Below are 17148 nucleotides of genomic sequence, written 5' to 3' on the forward strand. Positions count from 1 at the left end.
TAAATTTGTAAACCCTTCATGAAACCTCATCCCGCCCGTGGATGAGGTTCCATGAAAAATGCGAAGGCTGCCTGGGCTCTTCACCTGCCCCCCCCGACAACCTTAAGGTTGGACGGGCAGCCCTGACAAGTGCTTCAATTAGTCGAGGCCTTTGACAACTCGGCGGGTGCGCAGCCGACCCTGGTACGCGCCCACCAAACTGAAGGTCGGAATGATGGGCGGTGACCAGAAGATTCGGCCCCATATCTTGCTGATTTCAGAACAGTCACTAGCCCTGCTGTCATTCTTCAAAACTGCTTGCAAATACTTGTCTTTTTTTGTTAGGTTTTAGAGAACCAAAAATAGGCTACGGTCTACTTCTGATCTCACAAAAATTTCTTTCTTTTATTCTGCTGACGGTGGTAATTCGTGTTGTGCTCCAGTTCCATGAATATTGGCTAGGCTTGGAAATCCTGCCTCGGTAGGTATTAGAGGTAATGACACTGGACTAGTAAGCCAGAGGCCCTGTCTGGTGTGCAGGGGGCATATGTGCAAATCCCACCATAGCGAATGGTAGAATTAAAATCAATTGATAAACTGAATTTAAAAAGAAAATCTGGAATTGAAAGGTTGTCTCTAATAGAGACCACGGGCAGCAATCCCCCGCCCCCACCCCCCCAACTTTGGGGAGATTGTGCTGGTGAGGGTGGGTGGATTTCGGATTGGCCGCCATTTTACGTGGGCGGGCCAGTGTGACATCTGCCTCAGGGAGATCGGCTCAGGTTTGAAAACTTTATTGAAGGGAGGAAAAAATATTCCTGACATGTCCTCTCATGTGATACTGTCACACGAGCAGGGACATGTCAATTACTTTTATTTAAAAATTTTATATCTTTAAATCCCTTGTGAAAGCTCGTCCCGTCCGTGGATGAGGCTTCATGTTTTTTTCTGAAGGCCGCTTGGGCTCTTTGCCTGCCCGCCAACCTTAAGGTTAGACGGGCATGTCCGTTAATTGGGTTAATTACGTTTTTTTTTAAAAGGCCTTAAGTGGCCGAACTGAAAATCTAAATGACGCATGAACGTCATTTTACATGCCAAAGGCAACCACCCACCTGCTCCTGCCAAAATTTTAAGAGTGGCATGGGGGCAATTGAAGCCTTAGTGGCCACTTAATGGCCTTCTTCAGTCACCGTTGGATTTTACCTGCAGTGGGAGAGACCCACACCGTGTGTGCAGCCCAGCATAGCAGTCAGGAACAGGTCAGGCCGGGGACAGCAATGGAAGGATCGGGTTTGGCCATGGAGGAGCCTTGGGCAGCTTGTGTGTTTTGGCTTTGGGGTGGGTAGTGGGTGCCATCAGGAACTGGGCCGAAACCCTTTTGCAGTAATTATGGTTTTGTTAAATGTTGGACTGTACCCTTAAGAGTAGACCTGTGATGTAAGATCACGATCTGTATAAACCAATGTGTTAGCAGGGTGGGCTACTTCCACAGTCAGTCCAGAGATAGAGATAGAGTGGAAAGCACACGTGTAGTTGCTGGTGGCTCTATTGTACATAAACCCAATGTTTCCACTAAGAAAGTTGTCTGCAGATCAACTCTATTACAAATAGGTGACAAGGCCACAATACAACACTTCTATTTAACTCATGATTTGGAGCTGTGCCCTCCATCTCCTTTCCATTGACGCCAACAGACCTCTCCTCAGAGGAGTTCAGTGGGAAAAGAGGGAATGGGGAATTTGCTGCTTAGAATGTCCCTGATCGACAAGCTACTTGGCCGAGCACTGCTGTGGATCTGGCAGTCCAGTCTTCAAAGCTGCCAAGGAGTGGTGGCGATGGGTGGAATCAGAAAGGAGATGAACAAAACCTGGACTGGATTACACACATGGTGTTGCGTGCCAAAAACATCGATTGACTATATCGGGCTGGGATTGAAAAATTAGCTTTTTTTAAAAACTGAGGAATGTCACCAAGCCAATTTTGTCCGAGTCAAGTCATACGAAATTTGACTTCAGTCAGGTTTGAGTCCAAGTCACTGATTTGGTACCAGCTACCTGACACCTGAAATGACTCAACGAGCAAACTGGAATTTCTTTAACCAAAAACTAAAGCATCTTGGTAGTTGTTCAAACTCAGGTCAAAACCCATTCATTTATTTTGTTACAAGCCTGAGGAAACCTAGATTTTTCACAATGAATTTGCTTTCTTCTTCTCAGGAGAAAGACTTACCTTTTGTCCCTGGGGGCCTGGCAATCCTAGTACTGGTACACCTGAGTCACCCTTTTCACCCTGTAAACCTGGACGACCAGGGGAACCTGGTTGACCTTGGCGACCAGGATTTCCTAGAGAACCTTTACTGCCTGGCGAACCTGTCAGATGTAGAACAGAATTACTTTATTATCCACCATGACTGCAAAAGATGTAATTCATAACTACATATTTAATTATTAATAATGGATGGATTGAAAAGCAAAGCATAAGCTACTCATAATCTTAAATCTTGCTTTGTCCTAGACGGTGTTTTTCCATTTTCAAACACTGGCGATTTATTTTTAAGGAGAAAGGTTAACACTAGGAAATGTGTGGCTTTCTTATTTCTTGAATGCAATGTCACCATTAAGAACTGACAGGTCAAGTACAGTATAAGTTAGACATAAAATAAAGCTCCCTCCACTTGACCATCCCAACATCAGAATGGTAATGTGTCGAAGACATTCAGATCACAAAGATCGCAGATTCAATCCCCAGCCTATGTTGAGCTATCTGATCTTTGTATCTTTAGGAAGAGGAAACAGGCCAGGGCCTCCACTCCTAAATTATTAGCCGATGGCCCCTGCTAGGATTTCACATGCAGGATTAGCATCAGGATCATCCATGTTGTCTCCCACATCTGGTAGCTGGCTAGCACCGAGCATCACGGTTGACATATGAATAATGGCCACTTTGGTGAGGTACCAAGGGAAATTGCAATCTTTGGCACTATACCTCGGTGAGGGAGTCAACATCTATTGTACGATGGAAGGGGAGGGACGAATTGGAGGGATAAATGAACTTAACGCTGTCCTTTACTCTTCCCCAATAAACTGCTAAATGGTAAACACACCCTCTAGTCCTACAATCTCCTCACTGGTCTCTCAGCTAAACAGCTAATTTAGTGCTCATGCCCATTAGTTACTGGATTGAGATCAATCAAGTGCATTTCGCTATAAATTTGTGAGGTAAAAATTACAGACATTCATTCCTTAAGCCTGAGGTGAAATAACTATATCCTGATCCTAATTTAATGATCCCTCCATCCCCTGGCTGTGTAATAGCAAAGAGCCACAGATTTGGGGGGTGTCCATGAAGGGAATATTTCCACACAATTACTTTTTTCTTACCCTGTCCCAAAAGGAAATTTATAGTGCCAATTTTCCATTATTTGCCTTGGGAGATACCCATTTCCAGACACATGGGTCAGGAAACTTGTTTATAGTGCTCCAGAATTTCTAGGACAGCTGTGGAGATATGGAGTTGGACCTGTACCTGCTGTAGATGTAGGTCCAACAACCCCAAGGCAGCAAGATATCCTCTATTTTCTTTGATCCTGTTGGTTGGAAATTATGGTTGGCTGGGCATTATGGTTTGTGCTAAGACCCCTACAGGGTATGTGGGATTCCCAGAATCAGCTTGAAGAGATAAGCTGAAAAGAAGCTATGTTGCTTCCTGTTTTCCACCAACATAACCTTTAGGCCTTGGGGTCACTGGCTATTCCCCATGGCCAGTGGCCAGGAGTACAACTGCAAGTCTGTAGCTTCACTCCCTTTTCCTGCCCTGCTTTTCATTGTGTATCCCAACCAGAGCTATGTTCCTAACCTGGACCAAGAAACCTTTGTGTTCCTAGGCCAGCAAAACTGACCCTTTGCCATGCAAAATTATACAATGCGTGTTGTGTCCACATATTCAAGTCAATACCTCCATACAATTCTGGCCACCAGTAACAAGAAGAGCTTTTTATACAAAACTCAGTTATGATCAGAGCTCCAATTTGATCAGTTTCGTGTTTTCTTGTCATTGGTAAAGACATAGCTTTCATTAATAACAAAATCTGTTCTAAGCTTACCTGGCAGACCCATTTCACCTATTGATCCTTTTGGTCCTGGTAGCCCTGGAGATCCTGGTTGTCCTGGGAACCCTGGGTCTCCTTTGGCCCCTACAAAAGTAATATTTTAAAATGTACCATCATTAATGTTACACTTGTTCTAAAGCAGAACTCCAACTGTGCCTTAATTTAATGGGGCACAGAGAAATCTCATATCTGTGATAAGTAAGTATTTGGTGATATGCATTATGCCGATGTCACAAGGGTACAGGCCTGGATTTTGAGTCAGTGGCAAAGATCTAGAGATCTCTATGGCATGGATATCCCCTTTCCTGAGGTTAATTTGAATCTGACGCCAAGTTATGGGCATCTCCAAGTATCCAGCAGGATAAGCTGTCAAACAAATTGAAGAGTCCTCCCAAAAAGGGATTAAAATGTATGATTATCCTTTACTTTTTATACATCTTATGAACTGCAAAATAAAGATAGGAACGTGCACATCAGAAGCCGAAATACCAGCCAGGGATTTCCCCTCGGCGATTTGGGGGCGGGGCCCGTTCACCGAGAGGAAAATGACTCGGGATGACCTCAAGAGGAATCCCCGATGTCATCCTGATCCCTTTAAATTTTTAGGAAGGCGGGTGGACAGCGAAATCAGCTGTCCGCCCGCCGACCTGTCAATAGCCAACTGAGGCCATTGACAGGCTAATTAAAGTAAGTAAAGACCTTCCCATCCAACCTTAAGGCTGGCGGGCAGGACAGGAGCCCCAGCCGGCTCCAGATTGTTCATGAAACTTCATCCACTGGCGGGATGAAGTTTCGTGTCCGTTTTGTAAAAAAGTAATAAAGTTTGTTTTTTTTATTAACATGTCCCACCTCGTGTGACTTTGTCACATGATGGGGACATGTTAATAATTTTTTAATGTTTCTACTTTTACATTTAACTTGTCTGTTGCGAATCTCCCTGAGGCAGCACTTTGCCTCTGGGAGCAGTGCACTCTTTCGCGCAGCGCACTTTGACAGATGGGGAATCCCTCCCCGCCCTCACCTCACAGGAAGTGCATAGCGCTTCCTGTTGGGCAGACCGCTGGGTGGGCCTTAATTGGCCTGCCCACTCAAAATGGCGGTGGGCCTCGTTTCAGTAGCAGGGGTCAGCTGACTGCCCGCTGCCGAGCCGGTGGGGCCTGTACGCCATCCGAGGGCAAAATTCTGCCCACCATAAACAAACTTAAAAAAATACAAATTTTAAAAAATTATGGAAGTTTATCATAGTGGAAGAATTTGACATTATATAAATATTAAATCAATTTTCCAGAGCCAGGGAAATTCTTCAGCAGTAGTTATGATATAATAAAACCATAGACCATAAGACACAGGAGCAGAAATTAGGCCATTTGGTCCATCGAGTCTGTTCCGCCATTCAATCATAGCTGATAAGTTTCTCAACCCCATTCTCCCACCTTCTCCACATAACCTTTGATCCCCTTCCTAATCAAGAACCTATCTCGGTCTTAAATACACTCAATGACCTGGCCTCCACAGCCTTCTCTAGCAATGAATTCCATAGAGTCACCCCTCTCTAGCTAAAGAAGTTTCTCCTCATCTCTGTTCTAAAAGGTCTTCGCTTTACTCTGAGGCAAAAATAGAATTACCTGGAAAAACTCAGCAGGTCTGGCAGCATCGGCGGAGAAGAAAAGAGTTGACGTTTCGAGTCCTCATGACCCTTCAACAGAACTGGAACCAATTCTGCTGAAAGGTCATGAGGACTCGAAACGTCAACTCTTTTCTTCTCTGCCGATGCTGGAAGAAATATCTTTGCCAGTTGATAGATCTGAGTGGACTTGAGGTACCCCCAAATATTGTCTCCTGTGTATTTCTTCCAACCGTGATCCTGATGTCCTCTACAGCATAATGTAGCAGGTAGCTTTTTGCCCTTACCTGGACCTCCTGGCAACCCTGGTAAACCATCTTGTCCTGGCGTTCCTGCGTCACCAGGTAAACCCGGGAAACCCTTCACACCAGGAAGTCCCGGTGAACCTTAGAAACAGAAACACAAATTTAAACTTCACACACGGATCCTTATAAATGATTACTTTATCAGTTAAGTTACTGGTCATCAGTGCTAGTCTTATTCTTGGATGGGGATATGCATAGCAGCTGTATGTTAAAATTCTAATCTATTTCTATTGTGCTATGAGTGACAATTCCAACCAAGATCGTACTCAAGTACCACTTTCAAGAACTAGTGCAACACAGTTTGATGCAGCATTGGTGTTGCCCATTATTTATCATACAGCAAGCTCCTAATTTCAACAATATCCCTCTAAATGCAGCCAAGCATGGGAAGGCTACATAGTTACATAGCTACACAGGGAAGAAAATAAAGAAAACTATAGGATCAATTAAATGGTTCTATTTTAATAGGGAATTCTTATTCTCTCTATGGGTGCTTTGTTTACACTCCTTGGCATATTCCTTTTTTAGCTGCTGTCTTGTGCCTTCAGTTCACCTACAGAGGTTACCTTCTTATATAGCAGAATTGATGGAAAGCTGTTCTTGCCCGCCACAGATCCAAGCGTGTCTAGTCCTCAGAGAGCTGTCCTACGCCAATGATACCACACTAACATTCCATACCAAGGAACACCTTTGGTTTAACCATCAGCATCAGGAAGACAAATTTTATGGTACAGGATGTTGCCATACTACCATCTATCAGCACTGACAATGTGATGCTGGAACTTGTTGATAGCTTCACATATATAAGCTCCACAGTCACCAGCAATCTGTCACTAGGTGCTGAAATCAACACACGCATCGCAAAAACTGCAGCTGTTATGTCCAAGCTGAGTAAGAACATGTGGAACGCAGCAACTTGACTGAGAACACCAAAATGCAAGCCTATCAAGCCTGGGTCCTCAGTGCACACCTCTACAGTAGTGAGATCTGGGTAACATATGCTAGGCAGGCGAAAAGACTGAACAGCTTCCACCTCACTGTCTCAAGATGTATCCTTTGCATCTCTTGGCAGGACAAGGTTGCCAACTCATGGATCCTGGAGCATGCTAATTCCATCAGGATACACTCAATCCTAAGCCAACAACATCTGAGATGGCTCTGCCACATTCATCGGATGGATGACAGCTGTAAAATCAAAGACCTTCTGGATTGTGAACTAGCCACTGTGTCACAACCAGCTGTGTGTTTATAACTCTGTTACAAGGAGACGTGTAATGTGATATGAAGATGGTGAACACTAACAACTGGGAGACAGTCACCGTCATTGTGACCTCTGGAGACTGACTGTCTGTAGAGGCATTAGAAGAGGTAAAGCAAAACTGAAGGAACAACTTGCCACAATGTGTTAGGCTTTGAAATTCTAGGACACAGGTTCAAATCCCAAACTTGCTATGCTCTAAGTTATCACAGGCCTATTCAACCACACCTCCCTCGAGTAGCACTGACAAACCAGGGAGGCAAGTTATTGCTTGACATTAAAATAATGCTTCATGCAGAGAGCCTTGGGTTGGGGAATGATATTGAAAACAAAAACAAAGTAGAGATAGGCAATCACGATAGGGATAGAAGAAAAAAAATAGCAAACAAATGGGATAATCATCCTTGGATATATTTGGTGATTAGTTGGAAAGCTTTTATTGCCAAATACATTGGAGCATTTTAGGTCCCAGCTGGAGTGTGCTACATGACTGAACAAAGTGAAAGAGGGAAAATATTAGAACACACAAGAGCAACAGCAACAACTTGTATTCATATATCTCTCATCATGTAGTGTCCTTGCTGACTCAAAGTGGCTAATCATGATTGATGCTATGATATCACAATGGGGAAAGGTGAGGAGGTAGGAACTACCTCTCGCCAGTACAGGGATTGAACACACACTGCTGGCATTACTCTGCACCACACACTAGCCACCTAATCTAACTGCCCCTCTATGTTTATATAGCATCTTTAACATCATAAAATGATATTTCAAAGAATCATAGAACGTTTGCGGCACAGAAAGAGGCCAAATGACCCATCGTGTCTGCGCTGGGTGAGAAATGAGCCACCCAGCTTAATCCTACTTCCTATGCACTTGGTCTGTAGCTCTTCAGGTTACGGCACTTGAGGTGCATATCCAGACACTTTTTAAATGAGTTGAGGGTTTCTGCCTCTATTACCCTTTCAGGCAGAGAATTTCAGGCCCCTTATATCCTCTGGGAAAAAAGCTTTTCCTCATCACCCTTCTAATCTTTCTACTAATCATTTTAAATCTATGCCTCCTAGACACTGACCTTTCTGCTAAAGTAAATAGGCCCTTGCCACCCACTCTATCCTGGCCCCTCACAATTTGGTACATCTCCATCAAATCTCCTTTCAGACTCCTCTGTTCCCCAGCTGATCCAATTTTCCAGCCCTGGCAACATTCTCGTAGATCTCCTCTGTACCTTCTCTAATGAGGTGACCAGTGCTGCACACAGTACTCAAGTTGTGGTCCAACAAATGTTTTGTATATTTCCAGCATAACCTGCCTGCTCTTATATTCTATGCCTTGGCTAATAAATGAAAGAATTCCATATGCCTTCTTAACCACCATATCAACCTGTCCTGCTTACCTTCAGGGTCTGTGGACATTCAGTGCAAGGTCCTCTACATCTCTTAGTATCCTCCCATTTCTTGTGTAATCCTTTGCCTTATTTGACCTCCTCAAATGCATTACCTCTCACTTATCCAGCTTGAATTCCATTTGCCACTTTTCTGCCCACCTGACTAGTCCATTGATATCTCACTATAGTCTACAGCTATCCTCCTCACTATATGCCGCAGCCAATTTTTGTGTCGTCTACAAACTTCTTGATCATTTCATAGGGGTTTTATAAAGAAAATTTACACCAAACCATGAAAGGGGATATTAGCACAATTGTTGAAACGTTTGGTCAAAAAGGAAGACTTTAAGATGTGACTTAAAGGAGGAAAGAGCAATAGAGAGGCAGAGAGGCTTAGGGAGGCAATTCCAGATATTAGGTTCTTGTCAGCCGAACACACGGCCATCTAAGATGGAGCGATTCAAATTTGGGATGCTCAAGAGGCTAGAATTAGATCAGCCCAGGTGTCTCAGAGGGCTATAGGGCTGGAAAAGATTACAGAGATGAGGAGAGGGCATGGCATTGGAAGAATTTGCGAAGAGGGGTGATCATTTTAAAATTGAGGTGTTGCTTAATGTAGACCCAATGTAAAAAGCAAGCGCAGGGGTAACAGGTGAACAGGACTTGGTGTGTGTTGGGATATGGCCAGCAGAGTTTTGGATGACCTCAAGTTTACACCTCATTACAGGATATGATATGGGAGGCCTGATAGGAGTTTGCTGGAATGTCAAGTCTAGAGACAATAAAGGCATGGATGATGGTTTCAGCAGTGGCTGAGCCGAGGTAGGGGTGCAATCAGGCAATGCTACAGAGGTGGAAATAGTCGGTCTGAGTGATGGCACAGATATGTGAGCAGAAGCTCATATGAGGGTCAAATATGACACCAAGGTTGCAAAGTCTCTTCATTTTGCACGATCTCATGTACACCTCACGTGCAATAATGTCGCTAACTCAATGTTGTTTATCTCAGATCCCAGCTTTTAATACCAAGTTCTGGAAGGGAGAGCTAAAGGGAAGAGGAAGGATATGTGTGCACATACTAAACAATATTCAAAACCAAATAGACAGAAATCAAATAAACTCCACCAGGAGAAGCCTAGGCTAACAATCAACCCTGCTCCTGTTTGCAAACAAGTTTTTTTTCCCCTTTGTTCTCTCATGGGATGTGGGTGTCACTGGCAAGGCCAACATTTGTTGTCCATCCCTAATTTTCCTTGAACTGAGTGGTTTGCTAGGGCATTTCAGAGGGCAGTTAAGGGTCAACCACATTGCTGTGAGACTGGAGTCACATGTACGCCAAACCAAGTAAGGGTGGCAGGTTTTCTTCCCTAAAGGGTATTAGTGAACCAGATGGGTTTTTAAAACAATCATAGTTTCATGGTCATAGCTTTACATTCCAGGTACTTTATTAATTGAATTTCAATTCCATCAGCTGCCATGGTGCAATTTGAACCCATGTCCCCAGAGCATTAGCCTGGGCCTCTGCATTACTAGTCCAGTGACATTACCACTATGCCACCATCTCTCCCTGAACATTACCCTGGGTCTCTGGGTTACTAGCCAGTGACAATACTACTACTCTACTGCCCCCTCCTTATCATTATGATTCATGAGCATTAAGGACCGTCTTTTATCCTCCAACTCCCCTCTTGAATTCTAACTAAGTAAGTGCACATTAGTTTTCATGACCCCATGAACCTAGTGTTATTGAAGCTTGCGATTCTTAAAGGGCATCCAAGCAGGAGTTCTGAGATAGTTCCGAAGGGGAGCCGAAGCAGTCAGCTACCTCCAGGTTCCCACTTGGACGCACCAGCATCTCATTTAGAGAACTGGTTGTTGACAAACCTGTGAATCTAAACTAAAATCAGAAAGAAAAATAACCATCCAAATCAAGCACCATCAACCTTTGAAAATTCTCAATGTCTAGATATTTCAAATGAGCTTTTGCTGAATTCCACTGTTAAATTACAATCTTTTTCGGGAAGACAGTGGATCAATTAAAAACTAATTTCTGATTCTTATTTGCTAAAAGTCAATTCTTTTCTGGTCTTCATGGGATCCCAAGATATGTAGGTGCTGTGTTAGTGACATCATCATCTCATGTTATGTGATGACATACATACACAATGTGTGCAAAGATGTCACTAATGAAATGTTGTGAATCCCATGACCTGACTTTCAGTTCCAAATTCTGGAATGGAAATAACTTGAGGCAAGATCTTCAAATACTTAGAAGAAGTTAAGAGAGTTTAGAGCCCTGTTTCACACCCACTACCTGACCTCCGGCCCCAAAAGAATAATGAAGATGGTATCCAGAGACGCTATAATGAACTTTAATAAGCTAACACACTAAATATTCCAAGAGCTGAATTTTATGGGGGTTTGGGGGTGGGGGGGGGGGAGAATGCTGAATGCCAGACGACCCATACTAAACAAGGCCATCCCACAGCAATGTCACTCTGACAGCAGCACTGAGCAAGGTGAGAGAGGGGTTTCCACCCCTTAGTGGGAGAAAGCTCTGTCCTTGAGAGCTGCCGGGCAATTTGATTGCCCGGCAGCTTTAGCAGTCCTGGCAGGGCTGGGACAGCAAGCAGGCTCACTGATGAAGAGGACACCGCCGTGGGAGAGGGGCAAGTCTGGGATTTTGGACGGAGGAAGGTTCAAAGTGCCTAGGGAAGGGTGAGAAGGGTGTGGGGTATGGATTTTGGAGGTGTATCATCTTTGGGGGGGGCGGGGTTGCCCCCAATGCACACAAGGCAGCCCCCAAATGATGTATCCCACCCTCCCCCCTTTCCTTCTTGCTTTTAAGCAGTTTGCTTACAAAAATGGCCTGCCCACTCCCGCCTGTCTGCCCATGCCAACCGTATTACGGCATGGGCAGTGCATTATTCAGGTCGACTGGCTTCGTCATGAGCTTAATTGACCGTTAATTATTTATTTAAAAATGCCGAGTTAGACACCCACTCACCTACTGTATTATGGAGGACAGTTTTGGGGTGGTCAGGGAGGGTTGTGGGCTTGTCACCCGTATGTTTTACAAGCTCCGTGCACCCACCGCCCCCCCCGCCCCAACCCCCATCTAAAACACACCTGACAGGGGAGGCATAAAATCCAGCCCCAAGCAACAGCCTCAAGTAAACTGAAGAGACACAACGAAGCAATGTGAAAGCATTTATTGTTTATATTTGAAATGAAAGGAAGGAAGGAAACACGTATCAGATTTGTGTCCATTAAGGGCTTTCATACTGTCAAATAATGATAAATTTACATAACAAAGTATATATGAATAACCTTGATAATGACTGTGCTAACAAAATAGTAATTGCCACATTTAATTTTAACATTGACTGTTTTATATTTGTTCAGCTTTAAAAATATTATGTGCTTTGTGATACTATGTGCTTTTTCAAACTTTAGTAGTGAACACTTTGCAGGTCAGTCCATTCATAAATACCACAAATGGATTTTGCCGATAAAATACCTTGACAATAATTTGTAATCATGGAAAATTACATTACATTGGCACACATTTATGCCCCATTTGTAGTGCCTTGTGGAAATGCTCAAAATAAAATCTGATTTTTACCACTTTTGATGGTTAAAAACATAGTGAAAATCCACCGCTTTTAAATTGCCAATTAAAACTAACACCATGGCCTGAATTTTCAGGTCGGCGGGAAGGCGCAATCGGTGGGCCTGGGACTGCCTGGGAAATGGGCCACCGCCTGCGATCGGCCCATGACGGCAATTTCATGCTAGCTGGCCAATTAACGTGGGCACGGGCAGGGGTGTGTTTTATGCTGGGTCCAACAGCAACCCAGTGGGCAGTTTAAAACAGCACAGGCAGCCCTTGAAGGCTGCCTGTGAGGAAGCATATGGTCTGCAGAGACGGTTCCTATGGCCTAGGCAGTGGCTGGAGACTCCAGGAGGGAGAGCAGGTTGGGTGGGCACTCAGCCCCTTGCTTTTTGGACGAGTGCCTCGCCGTTCCCCTGGAGGAGGCGGCTGCCAGAAGGCATCTGATGAGGCTGCGATGACTGGGGAGATGCCAGCTGTGGCACTGGCCGGTCCCTCCCAGGTGGGGCCAGCACAGGCTCCAGTGGCCAGAGGGCGACCGCCAAGGTCATCAAGGCCAACAGGACAGCAGAGTCAGCAGGCTGATCCAATGCCGCTGCCTGCGAGGGGGGGTGCAGGTACCAAGACGCAGGACTCACAAACATAAGTTTAAGGCAGCATGTGCACAAAAGGGACTGTTCACGGGTGATTTTCTGAAGTTATGTTTGGTTTATATGTCTACTGGTGTGGGCATTAACATCAGTGATGGTCATGTAATGTGATTTCAATGTGACAATAACAGTAAATTTCCTTCTGTTGTGATAGCCTGAGTGTGCTTCACCTTTTATTTTTGGTGCAGGGTACACCAGTATCTAATGCTGGACGTGAGTGGCTCTAAACTTTATTGCACAGGCACTGAGTGGACTTTGGGCGCACATGTCAGGGGCATTTTGGACATCTTAGATGGAGGCAGCAGCCCTGGCATGAGGTGGGAGTGGTTCTTTGGCAGCCTAGTTGAAGGAGCTTTGGATCAAGGCGTTCCTTATGTCCCTGTTTCCCTGGAGGTTAAAGAGGTCTGCCTCCACACCCTCAGTGTTCTCCTCACCATGCTCCTCTTCTGACTCACTACTGGATTCATCCTCTGTGGCCTGTGGAGCTGCGTCAAGATCCTCTTCCTCCAGTGGGTCCCCGTTTGCCAGTGCCAGATTGTGGAGAGTGCAGCATGCAACCACTATCAGTGAAGACCTATGATCCTCTCTATCACCGCTCTTGTGGAGGCATGAGTCTATTATAACACTGCCCTGACCCTGTTCTTGGGTGGCAGAGAGGCGTCATAAGCCACCTTTTCAACGGATAGCCCTTGTCACCCAATAGCCATCCATCCAGTCGGGCTGGAACACTGAAGAGCCTTGGCACCTTGGAGTGTCTTAGGGTATAAGCATCATGGGAGCTGCCAGGGTACCTTGCACAGACTTGCAGAAAATGCATCCTGAGGTCACAGACCAACTGCATGTTGATGGAGTGGAATCCCTTCCTGTTGACGAAGGCACCCGGCTGACCCGCTGGTGCCTTGATGGCCACATGTGTGTAGTCGATTGCACCCTGGGTGTGGGGGAATCCAGAAATTGCTACAAACCCTCTGGCTCGCTCAGCCTGGCTGGCCTCATCCATACGGAAATGATTAAATATCATTACCCACCTGAACAGAGCTTCTGTTACCAGCTTGACTCAACTGTGGACAGCTGATTGGGAGACTCCACAAAGATTCCCCACCGAGCCCTGGAAAGAGCCGGAGGCATAGAAGTTGAGGGCCACTGTGACCTTCAGAGCCACTGGCACGGAGTGTCCACCCGCACAGCTGGAGGTGGTCTCAGGCCCAACCATCTGACAAATGTCACCCTGGAGAGGAGGAGACTCCTTCGACATTGCACCTTGGACATATTGAGGTAGCTGCATCACCGCCTTTAAACACTGGCAGCAGGTTAGTGGTGTATTCTGTGGCCCCTTCTGCCTTGGACTACCTGCTGGCCCTGCACCCCTTGTGCCTGCGCCTCTCCTCCCACAGGTCCCTCCCCTGGAAGCTGCATAGGGACACCTGGCCTCCTCCCCCTTGTGCCCCCCTCTTCCTCCTCAGAGGAGGTGCCACCAGCAGAGACCACAATCCCCATTGCCAGGGTGACAGAGGGCAGTCTGGTACCTGGAAGGGTCCACATGGTCTGAATCCTCCAGAGGCCTTGGGAGACACCAAGGAGTCCTGAAATGAAGCCTAGAAATGCTAATATTGAAGCCCTGAACAGAGTAGGAGCTGCCAAGTACCAATAAGCAACCAGCAGCCAACTATCTCCAAAACTCCTCACTGGCAATGCTGCTGACCCTTTTTATCTGACCGTTGGATGAGGTTTTGCAAAATGTCAGCTTCCTACCCGTTTTGCCCATGCGATGAATGCGAAATCGCACAGACAACGTGAAATCTTGGTCAATTGCCTTTTTTTTACCACTCAGACTGTGTTCTCTTCCTCCAACTCTCTACAAGAGAGAGAAGGAACACTCATCAATGACAAAGAGCAGCTGCTAAAAGCAACACCCAATGTCTGCTTCCTGCTCAGAAGAGAACACTATAAATCCTCCTCATGATTTGTGAGACCAAACACTCTAGAAACACACCTCTCAAGAAAAAAACTATAGAAATGATCCCTAAGAGTATAATGGCCTTCTTAACTGGCCTCTTAATTGATGGCAGGCACGGCTCCAACACCCGTGCACACCTGCAGACAGAAATATCGTGGGATGCTTGCCTGACGTTATCTCGTGCAATTTCACATCCGATCATGTCAAGCACATGCCTGCTCAATCAGCGTAAAAATCTGTCCTACAGATCCCTGTCTATGCCTTTGTGTTTCTAGATTTCTCTTCTGCCAAGTCACCAGTTGTTAAGTACTGAATATCACCAACTATCAACTATACAGCACCCTTCTCAATCTTTTCAGCAAGCACATAACTAAGGACGTATGCTATGTTTATACAATATTTGCATGCCGGAGCTTCTGGTACCACTCACATTGCCAGAAGCCTGGATATTAATACAGATTTCAGGCATCTTATATGTACCCACACAGATGCTGAGTATATATGTTGACAGGACAACTCCAAATCACATTAATGGAGGACAGAGATAGTACCTGAAGTCCAATCTGGCATTCATAAGCACTGTTTATATGTGGATATCATGTCAGGGTAACATTTATTCACAATCAAGGGGCTGGATTGGTATTCCTAATAAACATAAAGACAGTCAAGGTACCATTTTTACTCCTCCTATCCTTCTGCACCTGCCCTCAAGTTACACATGCCAGTTAAGTCCACACCTCTCCACAAAGATGATCAACATACCTGGGAATCCTGGCTCTCCTTTCTCCCCCTTGCCTCGCAAGTCACTTATTCCTGGAAGACCAGGGGGGCCAGTTTCTCCTTTATCACCTTTATATCCAGACCTGCCTGGGTTTCCGGGATTACCTGGGCTGCCTTCATTACCTGGAACAGGCAGAGCAGATTTTTTTTAAAAAACGGAAAATAAAATTAACAAACGGTTAAACTTATCTTTGTTAATTTAAAAACTCATGTCTCTTATAATAAATAACAATGTGCCATAGTGATCCAAGAAGTAAGTAATTGGTGTAAAATTAAAGCAGTAATGAAATATTGCATAGTCTGTCTATCCTTAACTCCTCCCAGCGCTACCAAGATCAATGTGACATGGCTTCTTGATTCTATCTCCACAGTTTGAAGTGGATTTTTCTGCCGCTAGTTTCATCTGTTCAATTTCCTGGGATTTGAGACCACTGGGCAAGGCCCTTCTGAGGTTGGGAATGAAGTGGATGGGGCTTGCAAATCAAAGAAGGGGCCGCTGTGCTGGTCCCCTGAACCCATCACCAGCCGGACCATTTTGGCTGAGGGGGGTCCGGGGGCTGCCAGCCAATTAGGCTTGTTAAGAGCTTTGCTAAGAGGAAGTAATGGAGGCCAGCTTGGATTTTCCAGTTGGCCTCCAGCTTCCTGACACAATGTGGAGGTGCAGGGAGGGGAAGTTGGCAACTACCTGAAACCTGCAGCTAGCATCAAGGCTGGGATGCCAACGCACCAGGCAGGCCTACAGGCTCTCCCTTCCAGTATGGGTGTGGCTGCAGCCAATGGCTGTCTTGTTGAGGGATTTCCGCACCACAACACCATCCCTCCACAGCAGTAGCCTGGCTGATTTTTCTATGTTGAAGGGCTCTCTCACCAAACTAACTGAACTACTCTTCAGCGGCCTTGCTGGATTCCCAGTCGCTTTAACTGATGAGGAGCCATTCCAGGCACCTCAACTCAGGAGTGGGTTAAAACGCCATTGGGGTCCCATAGAGCTCATGGGATGTTGATTTGCAATTGCTAGTAAGGATCCTCCCAGGGAATGGGCTGCACAGATTGGCAGGAACAAAGTGGGAAATGCAACTCCTTCATTTTAGATGCTCTTGCACTCCTTTCCTGTCAATTGGCGAGGGTTAAAAGTCCCCCCTATGTTTTCTTATTTTGCATTGACGCTGCCTTTTCCCTACCAATGCAGAAAGAGGAGAACTTCTCTGGGGCTCACAAGGAAACCATAGGTCTCTCTTGCCATGACCCCAATTGAAATCAGATTCTCCAATCAAAAAAGAGTCAGTTTCACGAGCCACACCTGATAACTAAGAGCCTGGAGACTTGGGCCTGGGTTTTCTTTCGGAACAAAAGGATGCTGAACCGGGAAAAAAAAAATGGCCACCTGAGCGGCGCACATGGAAATTCCGCCTCTATCACAAGTGCAGAGGAAGGAGCAGGTCCAGGAACAGGCCCACTCCTATTAAGGAGCCAATTAATTAATT

At 45.5% G+C, this 17148-nt stretch overlaps 1 protein-coding gene and 1 non-coding gene across 4 annotated transcripts in view; both read right to left on the reverse strand.

Annotated features, from left to right (window-relative positions):
- Positions 1-17148, reverse strand: part of col4a5 (collagen, type IV, alpha 5 (Alport syndrome)) — a 375390-nt gene that overhangs the window by 61746 nt on the left and 296496 nt on the right. For all 3 annotated transcript variants that reach the window (XM_041195247.1, XM_041195248.1, XM_041195249.1), the window contains 4 exons: positions 15647-15787; positions 5999-6097; positions 4082-4171; positions 2209-2348 (listed from right to left, as the gene is read on the reverse strand). In XM_041195247.1, coding sequence (XP_041051181.1) covers positions 2209-2348; positions 4082-4171; positions 5999-6097; positions 15647-15787 — 470 coding nt within the window. The remainder of the gene's footprint in view (positions 1-2208; positions 2349-4081; positions 4172-5998; positions 6098-15646; positions 15788-17148) is intronic.
- On the reverse strand, positions 14750-14969 carry LOC121282697. Its single transcript, XR_005944115.1, has one exon. It is a non-coding gene; the product is annotated as a small nucleolar RNA U3 (small nucleolar RNA).

The sequence above is a fragment of the Carcharodon carcharias genome, chromosome 9, assembly GCF_017639515.1.
Source record: "Carcharodon carcharias isolate sCarCar2 chromosome 9, sCarCar2.pri, whole genome shotgun sequence".
Classification (NCBI taxonomy): Eukaryota; Metazoa; Chordata; class Chondrichthyes; order Lamniformes; family Lamnidae; genus Carcharodon; species Carcharodon carcharias.